Genomic DNA, 12,589 nt, shown 5'->3' with positions numbered 1-12,589 from the left:
ATTGACCTGTGCACAGATGCATTCTTGTTGATGGCCAGATTACAATAAATATTAAAATATTCTCTGAGCCGGTCCTACGTCTGGATAAATGTGTAAAGCAAATAAACCCATGTGCTATTGGTCCCATGTGATAGTATTAGAGTACATTATTAATCCCCAAGGGGAAATTTAGTGTCAGAAAGGTCAGAAACAGAAAGGTCTAAGAATATCATCTCAGTTTTGTCCACCATCCATCGTTCCAGTATCACCTGCAGGGTGTCCAGTTTACAGCCAAGATTACTGCCAGCTTTCCTCATTAACCTCTTTAGCGTCTTTACATCTCTAGCTTCAATACTGCTCCTCTTTGCAGAAAAGTATATTGCACCCACAAGCACAGACTGGTTCTTTAAGCATTCATACTTATTTTATGTAAAAACTTTTTTTTAAATACATATAATTAAAAAATAATCCTCTCTGGCCAGTGTGGGTTTTCTACAGGTTCTCGGGTTTTCGCCCACCTTTTGAAAACATGCCAGTCTCTGTACATATGTTAATGATTTCTACTTTCATGGTCTTACAGTATGTTTTTAATATTTGTTCATGTATTTAAAGACCAGGTAAATGTTGCTAATTAATGTATCTATGTTATTTATATGGGGATGTGGTAGCTTAGTGCTTAAGGTGTTGATCAGAAGGTTGTCAGTTTGAATCCCTGGTCCACCAAGCTGCAACTGAGCAGCTATATTTAAAAAAATGAGATGAACTGTAAGTCACTCTGGATAAAGGTGTATGCCAGAAATGCATTTACTGTATATGTAAATTCAGCTATAGTGATGAGCAGGTAGTGTTGTTTCTACAAGTTCCAAGGGTTGCTGGTTCTAAACTTATAAGCAAAACATACGTTTATTTTGCATTCTATTCAGTATGATAATGATGCTCAAACTGACATATAAGCAGTTTTAAAAACTTAAGGTTTGACTAATGAATTGGAGAGATCATGAACAAAAGTAACCACAACACCCATTACTATACCAACTCAGCACTGTGGCAGCATTTAGCTAAAGTTGAACTAACTTACTTAATGAATTAAATAACGAGCAATGTTTACTTGATTTCTTAGACCTACATATTTTTAAGCATAGAAACATGAAGTACAAATGACTACGAATATGTGCACGATAGGTTATAAGTTAATACTACAAAATAAGTATGCAAGCATAAGCTGCACAGAAAATAAGTATGCATACTGAAATACGTGCAAAATTCTACTGTATTTTATGTATCGTATTTGTACTTACATTTTTGGAATGCATATCTGAATGTTAAGTATGCATACCATAAATTTTAATAGCAAGAATGAAACTGAAAGAATATTGGATGTTAAACCACAGACTGGTAGAAGTTCTCCATAAATTTGGTAAACTTGAAGGAAGTAGAGCCTGCCTATACCTTTGTTGTTAAAATTGAAATTTACTTGTTAAGATTAATTTTAGCTTTTAAATGAGGAAGCTACCTAGAATTATATGGGTTATGCACTTAATATCAGTAACGCGGATACACTCAGTGAGGTCACTGGCCATAGAAAGACGGAAAAAAAGACAGAAACGGTTGAGAATCCCTGACCAGCTGTGTGCCAAACCGTGGTGATGTACCGTTTTAACATGCTATGAAGTAGGCCTGGAGCTCCATGAGATTTGGGACGCAGCCACCGCGGCGCAGCTCGAGGACACCGCGAACACGCTTAAAGCGACAACGGTATTGAATAAAATAACAGCATTAATAAATAAAAGCTGTGAGATGGAGGCTGCTGTGGAGGAAGTGTGTGACGGCAGCAGTGAGGAGAGAGAAACATCGCCGGTGTGTTACAGAAGAGAGAGGAAGGAGCAGCCGTGGAAGAGGAGCTGTATTTATCTGCAGTGTTGTGAGTATCGGAGCTGCAGCTCGTCTTAGCGCTTTCTATCACAATGACCACATCATCACAGCATCTCAGATAATTTCACCCAGCTGCACACAAGCACGGACGGTGCACTTATTTCCTTCATAAAGCTTGCTTGCTTGTAGTCGGAAGATTTTTTTAAAAAATGATTTGGATTAATCTTTTGTGAGACAGAACACCGACAATTTGCATCCTTTAGTGCATTTCTTTTTCCTTCGTGGACAATATTTGTTGGACCTTGACGCAATGAACCCAAAACGATCAATCCATCCACTCCGATTCTATGAGGCTTTTGAGATTTTTGCGGAAGTGACGTATGAGCTAGGGGGTGCGTAAACAGATTCGATGACCTGGAGCAGGAGTGTCCAAAGTCCAGCCCCGGGGCTGAATGTAGCGCGTGGACAGATGTTCAGTATATACAATTTATGTGGAACATCTGTACACGTATTAATTCATGCACTTATCTAATCAGCCAATCGTGTAACAGCAGTGCAGTGCATACCTTCATACCATCTTTGGGTAAAACTCACATTAACGATCAAGAATGGCCAGACTGTGACATGATCGACGGTGACAGACAGGTTGGTTTGAGTATTTGTTGACCCCCCCTGGGATTTACACACACACACACACACACACATACAAAACACTTTGTAAAGTTTACTCAGAATGGTGCGACAAAAACATCCAGTGATGAGAGAGGTCAATGTAGAATGACCAAAGCACTTGGCGCTGGTTCAGTTGTGGTGAAGAGAAAAGCATCTTTTCAGTATGCACAATACACCAAAGCTAGAACTTTGGTTCTACAACAGCAGAACTATGTCGTTTCCACTCCTGTCAGCCAAGAACAGAAAGCTAAAACTGCACTGGCCACAGGATCACCAAATCTGGACAGTTAGAGACTGGAATAACATCACCTGGTCTGATGATTCTCAATTTCTGCTGAGGCATACAGATGGTAGGATTAAAATTTGGCACCAACAGAATCTATGGACCGAACCTGCCTTGTGGGTTTCGAAAAATTAAAGCTAAAAGTCTGCACTCTGCACTTCTATTCATTATTTAATTTTAACTTCAAAAAGAAATATAAGATTATTTACACCAATCCGGCATAACATTGTGAGCAGTGCCAGGTGAAGTGAATAAGACTGATGATCTCCTCATCATGGCATCTGTTAGTGGGTGGGATATATTAGGCAGCAAGTGGACCAACACAATATTAGGCAGGTGGTCATAATGTTATGACTAATCGGTGTATATATGTTGAGTATTTTGATAAAGGCCCCCTTTGAGAAACTCCTGGAGTTACTAATTTACTTAAGGATGTCTGATGGCAAGCTTGCAAATAACTGCTTTAAACAAAACTCCTTTTATTTTTAATGTTTAAAAGATATTATTCCTTATGAACTACACACATGGACATAATTGTCAGTACCCTTCCATCAAAGAAAGAAAAACCCACAATGGTCACTGAAATAACTTAAAAACTGACAAAAAAATAATAATACATAAAAATGTACTGAAAAATCACTAATGAAAATCAGACATTGCTTTTGAATTGTGGTTCAACAGAAGCATTTAAAAAAACAGACTAATGAAACAGACCTGGACAAAAATGATGGTACCCCTAGAAATGATTGAAAATAATTTGACCATAGGGACATGCTAAAGTCAAGTGTGTCCTGTCATTAGCATAACAGGTGTCTTCAAACCTGAGACAGCTGGAGCAATGTGGAGCAATCCAAAACACCACTGTGGGTTTTTTTTTTCCTTTAATGGAAGGGTACCGACATTTTTGTCCATGTGTGTAACTCTCAGTTAATTCAGATTTTGATACAGAACAATGCAGATTCCATCGAAATTCTGAAGCTTGAGCCCAGAAATTTGGGCCAGTTTGCTAATGAACGTTATCATGAGTACCACAGTAAACCAGTGAACCAGTACCCCCTAGGCCTAGGGTTGTAATCACAATGCCACTATCTGTATCAGTTTAGTATTCCAAATATTAGTATCAGTATTTGGATTTAAACCAGTGGAGGCCGGTCAATAGGGGGAGTTGGGGTGCCGCCCTTTAAAGTTAGCCATAGAAGAACGCTACTTTAACACGTTAACAATAATTAAATATTTTAATAACAAAATAAAATCATTTAGTCGTACTATTCCTCTGTTAGTCATATTATTTAAAATAAAAAAATCAAAACTGCATTTCATTCATTTGTTTGTGTATGTGTGTGTGTGTGTGTGTGTGTTTGTGTGTGTTTGTGTGCTCGGGGCACCGGATAAACGAGTGTGTATGTAGCTCCATAATCTTTTGAAAAGCATTGAAAATTTTCCTCGGGGCACAGCACTCTGCACCCCAAACCCGACCACTTTTGTTGTTAGCGAATCAATATTGTTTTTCTATATTTGGCCTCATGTGATTGGACCATTCTCAACGAGTCTCATTAGCGCTCAGCAGATGGTCAGTTAACGGTCAGGTACTGATTAATGTGGAAGCAAGCGATATATATCGAGGTGAAAGAAAATTCGGTTCTATCTTTACAAAAATACACTTTCACAAGAGAATTAAGACTTTTCTGAGAAATAGCATGACCCCGGAGAGGCTGAATGCATTGGCCATGTGGTCAATGGAAAAGAGACTGGTCACTGAGATGACTGACTTTGACCAGAAGCTCATTAAGCAATTTGCAAGCCAAAATTTCTTTTCAAAAAGTGGCACTGGCCTGTGATTAGGTAACTGTCCAGTGTGTGTTTTTTTAATGATTACCTTCATTCCTTCATTACTGATAATAAACCCACATTAAACTCATGCCACTGATTCATAGCTGATTTACTGCATATGCTTTAACAACTGACTTGAACAGTAACATTTTCAGTATTTTATCTTACAGTAATGATACAGAATCACCTGATAAATGCCTATTTACAGTCCTGAATTATTAACAGATTGATTTTAAAATTGCCACTGGTTTCTGAGTTAAACACAAAGTAGAAATAGATGAAATCAGAAGTTTTTTGGTTATTTTTTATACAAATATGAAACCTATTGCTATCACCCCAGAAACACTGGTGAAGGAAATCAAGATTCAGCATGGTCTGTGAATTCTCTTCACTCAGACCTCCTCAGTTCATCAGGGTCTCAGTTTGAGTTCATCACTCGAGAAAGAACTCTTGTGCTGTTATAGTTTTTGTTTAGAATATTTATTTGTTTTTATTTGTTTTTATTTCTTTTGACATTTAGCTGTTTCTATTTCCCAAAATGAACTAAACTTGTCTGTTATAAACTCATATATAATTCTTTTCTTTTTTTAACTTTGTTGAACCACTTCCACACACAACATCTTACTTGCCTGTTCACAGACTTATTTATTTATTTTTTAATAAAATTTTGTTTCTGGCTTTTTTAATTAATGGATAGATAGATAGATAGATAGATAGATAGATAGATAGATAGATAGATAGATAGATAGATACATTTTATGTGACATTTTATCATTTCAGCATGCTTCTGCTTGTCTTCAGTTCAGTTCAGAGCTGTTAAATGTACTCGGAAGCAAAGAAACAAAAATATGAAATTGATGTGTTTGGTTTTTGTTTCAATCCTTCATTAGTGCTTTCACAAACCCAGAACTTACAAATAAATGTGACTACAGTTAAACTTTCTCCTTTTACTTTTCACAGAGTTCTTTTTATTATTATTATTATTATTATTATTATTATTATTATTATTATTATTATTATTATTATTATTGTTATTATTATTATTTCAGTATGCAGTACCTTACTGTTCAAACATAAGCGGTAGATTTGTTCTGTCACTGCATTGTCAATATTCATTATCCTTAGTACACAGAAACACACAACAGACCATGCTATAATACAGAAACTGCATTTATCAGCAATTACAGTGTTTCATTAGTTAAAGACAGAAACAGCGCACTTTTAACCGTTTATAGTTGGATGTAATGTTGTGGAACATCCAGGAGACGAGTTCCTGTTATCACTTACATTACAGCTGCAATAAACTCACCAACCTCTCTCTCTCTCTCTTTCTCTCTCTCCCTCTGTCTACCTCTCTGTCTCTCTCTCCTTCTCTCTCCCTCGCCCTGTCTGTCTCCCCCTCTCTCTCTCCCTCCCTCTGTCTGTCTCTCTCTCCCTTGCTTTCTCTCTCTATCTCTCACTCTGTCTAGCCCCCCCTCTGCCCCCCCTTTCTCCTTCTCTCTCCCTCACTGCCCCCCCTCTCTTTCTCTCTCTCTCTCTCTCTCTCTCTCTCCGTCTCTCTCTCACACACACAAACTCACTCAGAACAGAGGAAAAGGAAAGCGTAAGAAAGACTCTAAGTGCTTACAACTGAGACTCCTTTTCCTTTAACTTTCAAAGACTTACTTTGTTAAAGAACAAGAACTTTTGAAATCTATTTATTATTAGCCTTCGATTGTTTGGAGCACCTGCACTACAAGTCCCTGTGTATTTGCTGTTGCTATCGGAACAATAACATATTAATATGAACATTCACGTCGGAACTACGTACGCTGTTATACAAAAATAACACACATGTTCTGACCAATCAGATTCAAGCATTCTACCATACTGGGGTATAATGACCACAATAACACATGTACTTTTTTTGACATGTACTGTAAATGTCAGACAAACATCCATTAGAGAACTGCTCAGATATACTTTGTGGGAAAACTGCATACTCCTACAAAATTTGTGTGGCATCTTAATTAAACAGCTATAAAGATGTCACTCAAGTTGGAAGTTTGCCAGTGGAACCAATATAAGTGTCATTAAAGCTCCATTATGGTTACTTTGCTTCTGCTCACATTGTCATCAATCATTCTGACTGTGAGTGTGGGTGTAAATTAGAGGCCCGACGGATGAGCTTCTGAAAGCAAAGATACACACTTACTTAGCAAAACGTTTGCTTTGTTATCTCACCACATCACTTCAGTGTGCGATGTTTCATTCATTGTTTTGATAATGCATTAGATCACACAGTCTCATAAAGGAAGTGTTAAAGCAGGTGATGGATCAGGAAGAGGTTGTTTTTGTTTTTTTTGTTCTCGTTAGCAGTGTCAATTTGACATTCTTTTCCACCTTTTTCTTTTAGTTAGCAGTTAATCAGCAGCGTCTTATTACTTTTTATTCAAAGCAGGTCTGGGTTGATTCTTTAATTAGGTCAGAGAAGAGAGGTTGTTATGTGGGAAATATTTTAGTCTTAAGGCCACATGGCTCCCAAAACAAACTGCTAGAGGCCCTTTGTCTAAAGTGCACTTTATTTCCTTCAAGTGTATTCTGACTGGCATGTATTATTAAATCCAAATGAATTTCAGAGTTAGGTTTGACTGGGGCCAGGGCCTTCAATTGGCCCTAGAGTCTCTCTCTCTCTCTCTCTCTCTCTCTCTCTCTCTCTCTGTCTGTCTGTCTCTCTCCCTCTCTTTCTCTCCCTCTCCCACTCTCCCACTCTCTCTCTCCCTCTCTTTCTCTCTCTCTATCATTTCATCTCTCTCTCTCTCTCTCTCTCTCTCTCTCTCTCTCTCTCTATCTTTTCATCTCTCTCTCTCTCTCTGTCCCTGAGAATAAAAACAAAGCCACACAGACACACATTTATTGGTGTGTTTAGCAGCACAGAAAGCAGACTCAGCTCACAGTACATGACTGTGTGTATTGAATATCTTATTTTAAAAAAACGTAAAACAATAATAACAGCATGGCTACTGTTAGCTGTGTTGTGTCCATTTGTGTCCTAGTTTTTCTGGTTTTATTGAAGTACATAAGATGTACAAGAATGTGAAGATGTTGAAGAAACTCTGTGAACATTTCTCTCTCTTTTTACAGATTTTTTAACAGTTGCAACTATACTGGGAACTGGAATTTTAGGCAAGTAGAACCCAAGTATGCATATCACATGTACTATATTATTGATCATTAAAAACATGTGTGTTAGAGCTTTTTTATCAGAGTGTATTACATAAACCCACGATGCAACATGAGCAGCAGTTGAAACAGACGTAATTAGCTTCATGAGCTTCAGAAAGCTTCGTCTGTAGTGAGTGGGAGATGACAAACGATCCAGTTAGTGTGAAAATGAAGAATACAATCAATCAATCAATAAACAAACAAAGAAAGAAAGAAAAACAAACCTTCAATCAGTCTATAGACTTAATAAGTTTCACATTTTCTCCCCCCCAAAAAATGCCCTGTTCTATTTTCAGGCACCAGATAATTTCTGTTAATCAATAGAATCAATAATAATGTGTTCAGAATGAATACCTTTTGCTAATCGTCCCTCAAGGGCTCACAGAAATGCTGATGAAAATGTTGGCAAATCTTTGAGTTTGATATCTCCTGAGTGAAGGATTTACAGTGAAGTGTGATTAGAGTAAATTAGTCCTTGAGTCTAAATAAGTCCTAGATTATAAGCCCTCAGTATAAATGCAGGAAAGGTGATTGTACATTGAGCTTCAGGACAAAAAGAATTGTTGATTATAATGTCTTACAGGCTCATCCACATCCAAGTCTGATTCGTAATCAGAAGTGGCTGATTATAGCAGAAAAAAACACCTCATTACGTCCTAATTTTACACCTTACATCTCGGGATGTGTTCACCTCCTATTGCGGTGTTTAAATCATCCGAGCGGATGTCACTGTTCTGAATGATTCTACAAAATTATAGGTAATATTTAGACACGTCTAACACAACTCCTGGTCTTTAGTGCACTTGTCACCTGCTTTCACAGTAAACCTTCCGACACGAATTATAATCTGTACGCGGGGGTTAATCGGTTACGGCAAAATAAAATCCATTAAAAATCCGTGGACATCGTCGTCAGACGGAATGTCCGTGCGCACTTTTCAACAAGACAGTGTTTTCCTTTGCTAATGATATACTCTGAGTTTTATGAGCTGTGGAAAAGCAGATATGTATTTATAAGGGACTGCAATTACATGGTGCACTGAATCGAGCTATTCTGCATTCAGGAAGATTTAATATTTTTTTATAGGACACTTCTCATTCTGACATAATTGCATTATGCTCTTTTCACCATAAAAGAGTTATGGCCACAATAAAATGTCCAAATTTTTAGACCCTTTCTGGCTATTCTGTATTTAGTAGGATTTAATAGTTCCTATAAGACACTCTGCGTTCTGTCCCAGTGCAAGTAATTCAACTGCTGTGAAGCGTCTTAATGCTGAGTCCATTTCTGGACAATTTACACAGACAGAAACTTCATGTCCTCTTCTTTTTGTCATAAAACATGACTAAAAAGGAGAATAGTCTGGTTCTGCGTGGTGTTATTCCTGCTACCACGATAAATTTAGTCATTAACTGCAGTGTCTTCTAACAGAATTTTGCTTACAATGAATTTCAATTACAGTCTTTAACGTATTACAGTACAACATGTCCTACTTTTTAACTGTTTATATAGTTAGATTTAAGGTGGAACGTCTGTGATACAAGTTACTTAGTGTTGCCACTTTTGTCTCTCTTTTTTTATCTCTCTTAAAGACAAACACACTTACCAAGGGCTTGAGTCGTCTTCTGTCATCTTTACCAAATCTCCTTACAAAAAGTTATACGAAGCATATTACCCATTATACATTTTTTTCCTTTCTGAATAACAATGCATATTTAATCAGTTTATTATTAGAATTAGATTGTGTGGAGCATTTGCTATAAAAATCCCTGTGAAAATGTTTCTGTAGGAACCACTTAATCATATCATGTGCGCTGAAGGAAACCCATGGTTTGAATGACAGTATAGCTGCATATGTTAATGAAAATGATTAAAAAGTTTTAGACCAATCAGATTTCACAATTCCACATCACTGTTTTATTAATAAGATCTAATAAGCAGTCAGTTCTACTCTGATGAAATGGACATGATTTTATAGGGCTGCCCGTGACGATTGCTCATGCAGGACTGATTCCCTTCTTGGTCTCGTTCCTCATCGGTTTTTTAATGCAGGTAAGAAGATAATATAAATAATAATAATAATAATAAAATATAATAATAATAATATAAAATAAATGAATCTCACTTAATGACCTACTGTACATAATCGTCAAATCTATATCATGTATTATCTCAAAGAGAGAGCAGTTCAAGTTCATATATTCGACGACTGTAATGTTTGTTTTTTAATTGTTCTAATGCGCTATTTAAGCTTTGCTGCTATTGAATGCAATATCTTTTGCCACTGTTTTAATAAAAATGCTGATAATTTTGTAAAACACTTTGAACTGCTTTCTGTATGAAAGTTCCCTTGTGGAAAATAAATAATAAAATTATTATTATTATTATTATTATTATTATTATTATTATTATTATTATTATCATCATCATCATCATAAAGGAACTAGTAGTAGTAGTATTTATTTTGTTGTTTGTTGTTTTTAACTTGTTCTTTTTATAAGCATTGTCCTGTATTGTAATATCAGACATATTCATATTCATAAGCACTTTATACAGCATTTAAGAAATCAAACAAATTATTGACATTGATCTTAAAGAGAACTTGAGTGACAAGATCATATGAACAAAGTGTGAACTCATCCTTGCTTACTCTGACCAGGCTTTGCTCATCTACCTCTTTGTGGATTTGCTCCAGCGATGTCGAGTCGCTCAGGTGGAGTCAGTAAAGGTACTACTGAGTTCTTCTGATTTAATTAGCAGCAGCTGAACTCTGATAGAACAATAATGGCTGAACAGGAGGTGCTTTCTATTGCAGTCTCTAGAGACAGAAGGGATATTAATGCAGAACGTGAGCCCGGTGGATTTCCCTGTTCCTGACAGCGAGGAGGTAGAAGAGAGTGAAGATGTAGAAGATGCAGGTACACTCATTATATCGAGTTCTACACTATTAGCTGGACCTCATTTACATTTATTTATTTTGGCAGACGCTTTTATCTAAAGTGACCTACATGTGAGGCAGAATCTGATCTGAGGATAAAGAGCTGATAAAAAGAGCTGGATGGGTTTCAAATGCAAACAAGGGTCATGCAAAAAATTATTTTATTTAATTTCTTACTGTTTAGTGCACTTTTTGAAAAGCGTTTTTTTTCTCTCTTATATTTAGACACTTTTCATGTTATTATTTTGCTTTGAAGACATTTCCAAGGGGCCAGAAGAGACAGGGGCCCAAAGATTTCTGCTATCTTTCTGATTTTCTATGGCTTACTGAAAGAGATGCTTTATCATTAAATATTTCTTAAAGACTAGTTTTGGATAGAGTGCATAGAGCAATGCATCTTGTATTCTGTTACTTCTTCTGTGAGTCCCTCAGTGGAGCTGTTCAGTAGTTGCAGTTTCAGTAACCCAGTCACAGTCTGTAAGAAGAACTGTTGGTCTTCACAATCTGATTCTTTAATTCATATTAAATGAAATTCATTTTTTATTGATTTTATTTTTTATTTTTTCAATTAGATATGGGCAAGACAGTAGGTCAGATAAGTTATCAAGATACACTAGAGCTTTGGAACATCATTTCTTTTTCAAGGAAGTGTGTGTGCTCAGTGCTTGCAGAACTGTAGTGTGCAAGCAGTTTAAACTCATTGGACTCATTTCTCCATCATCATCACCATGCTCACTGGTTACTTGGTAACTTTATTTAACTTTAATTTGTAATTTTATTTTATTTTATTTCTGTGTTCTATTTATTTTTGACAGTTGAGTTGATTATTTACAGTTGAGTTTTGCTGTTTTTTTGTTTTTTTATTTTATTTTATTTTAATTTATTTTAATTAAATTTAATTGTATTTAATTTAATTTAAATGTATTTAATTTCTATGTTCTGTTTATTTTTGACAGTTGAGTTGATTATTTACAGTTGAGTTTCTCTGTTTTTTCTGTTTTTTATTTTATTTGAATATTATTTGAATTTTATTTTATTTCTATGTTCTATTGATTGGTAACAGTTGAGTTGATTATTTACAGGTGAGTTTTGCTTTATTATATGTGAGTTTTTGTTTATTTTATTTTATTTTATTTTATTTTATTTTATTTTATTTTATTTTTTCCAGCAGCCAAAAATGCTTGATTTTGCTGTGGCTTTTTTTTTATCTGAAGTAATTTTTAAAAATGGAATGCTCCTCCAAATATCACAGAGTTTGCTTGATTATGGGTTAAATTTCTATGATCGCAAAATTGTGCAATCCTGGAGGGACTGATTACACAAGGATGTTGTAATCTCATTACAGAACACAATTTGCAGTAATTGTGAAATACGTCCAAATCGTTGCCTTTTCTTCTGTTCATCAGCGTGACTACATACACTAGACTTACATGCTTATAATTATAAATAAACAATTGTGGTCTTGAACTTAATACTTAATACCATACCATTATCAGTATCAATGCACCCATTCTGAAGCAGTTAATAGAAGAGAAGCTTAAGCTAAAGTAACTACAGTTGTCAAGTGGAAATAGTGGAAACCCCATATCTTACAGCAATTTACACTTCACTACACTTTACATTTACATTTACACTTTACATTTACATTACACTACACTTCATTTACATCTTCACTTGTTTTTTGTGTTAAAATATCACAATTTGTAAGCCAGGATAAATTTTTAGCTTAATGTTAAAGGTGAAATATAAAGTGGTTCAGTGTTTGCTATGTATGCTTAGTAGGTACATAAGGCTAAACTTTTTTCTTGGCC

At 35.8% G+C, this 12,589-nt stretch overlaps 1 protein-coding gene across 3 annotated transcripts in view; it reads left to right on the top strand.

The window, feature by feature from the left end:
- Nucleotides 1-1,555: 1,555 nt before the first annotated feature.
- The window catches only part of si:ch211-51h4.2 (uncharacterized), a 147,967-nt gene continuing 136,933 nt past the window's right edge, over nucleotides 1,556-12,589 (top strand). For 2 of the 3 annotated variants that reach the window (XM_058401581.1, XM_058401580.1), the window contains exons 1-5: nucleotides 1,560-1,900; nucleotides 7,760-7,801; nucleotides 9,819-9,892; nucleotides 10,500-10,568; nucleotides 10,656-10,758. In XM_058401581.1, coding sequence (XP_058257564.1) covers nucleotides 1,777-1,900; nucleotides 7,760-7,801; nucleotides 9,819-9,892; nucleotides 10,500-10,568; nucleotides 10,656-10,758 — 412 coding nt within the window. In that variant the 5' untranslated portion in view covers nucleotides 1,560-1,776. Of the gene's footprint in view, nucleotides 1,901-7,759; nucleotides 7,802-9,818; nucleotides 9,893-10,499; nucleotides 10,569-10,655; nucleotides 10,759-12,589 lie in introns of all 3 variants that reach the window. The other variant, XM_058401582.1, reaches the window with a different exon arrangement.

Source organism: Hemibagrus wyckioides, linkage group LG10 (genome assembly GCF_019097595.1).
Source record: "Hemibagrus wyckioides isolate EC202008001 linkage group LG10, SWU_Hwy_1.0, whole genome shotgun sequence".
NCBI classification, from domain to species: Eukaryota; Metazoa; Chordata; class Actinopteri; order Siluriformes; family Bagridae; genus Hemibagrus; species Hemibagrus wyckioides.
This window is presented reverse-complemented; position numbering and strand designations above follow the sequence as displayed.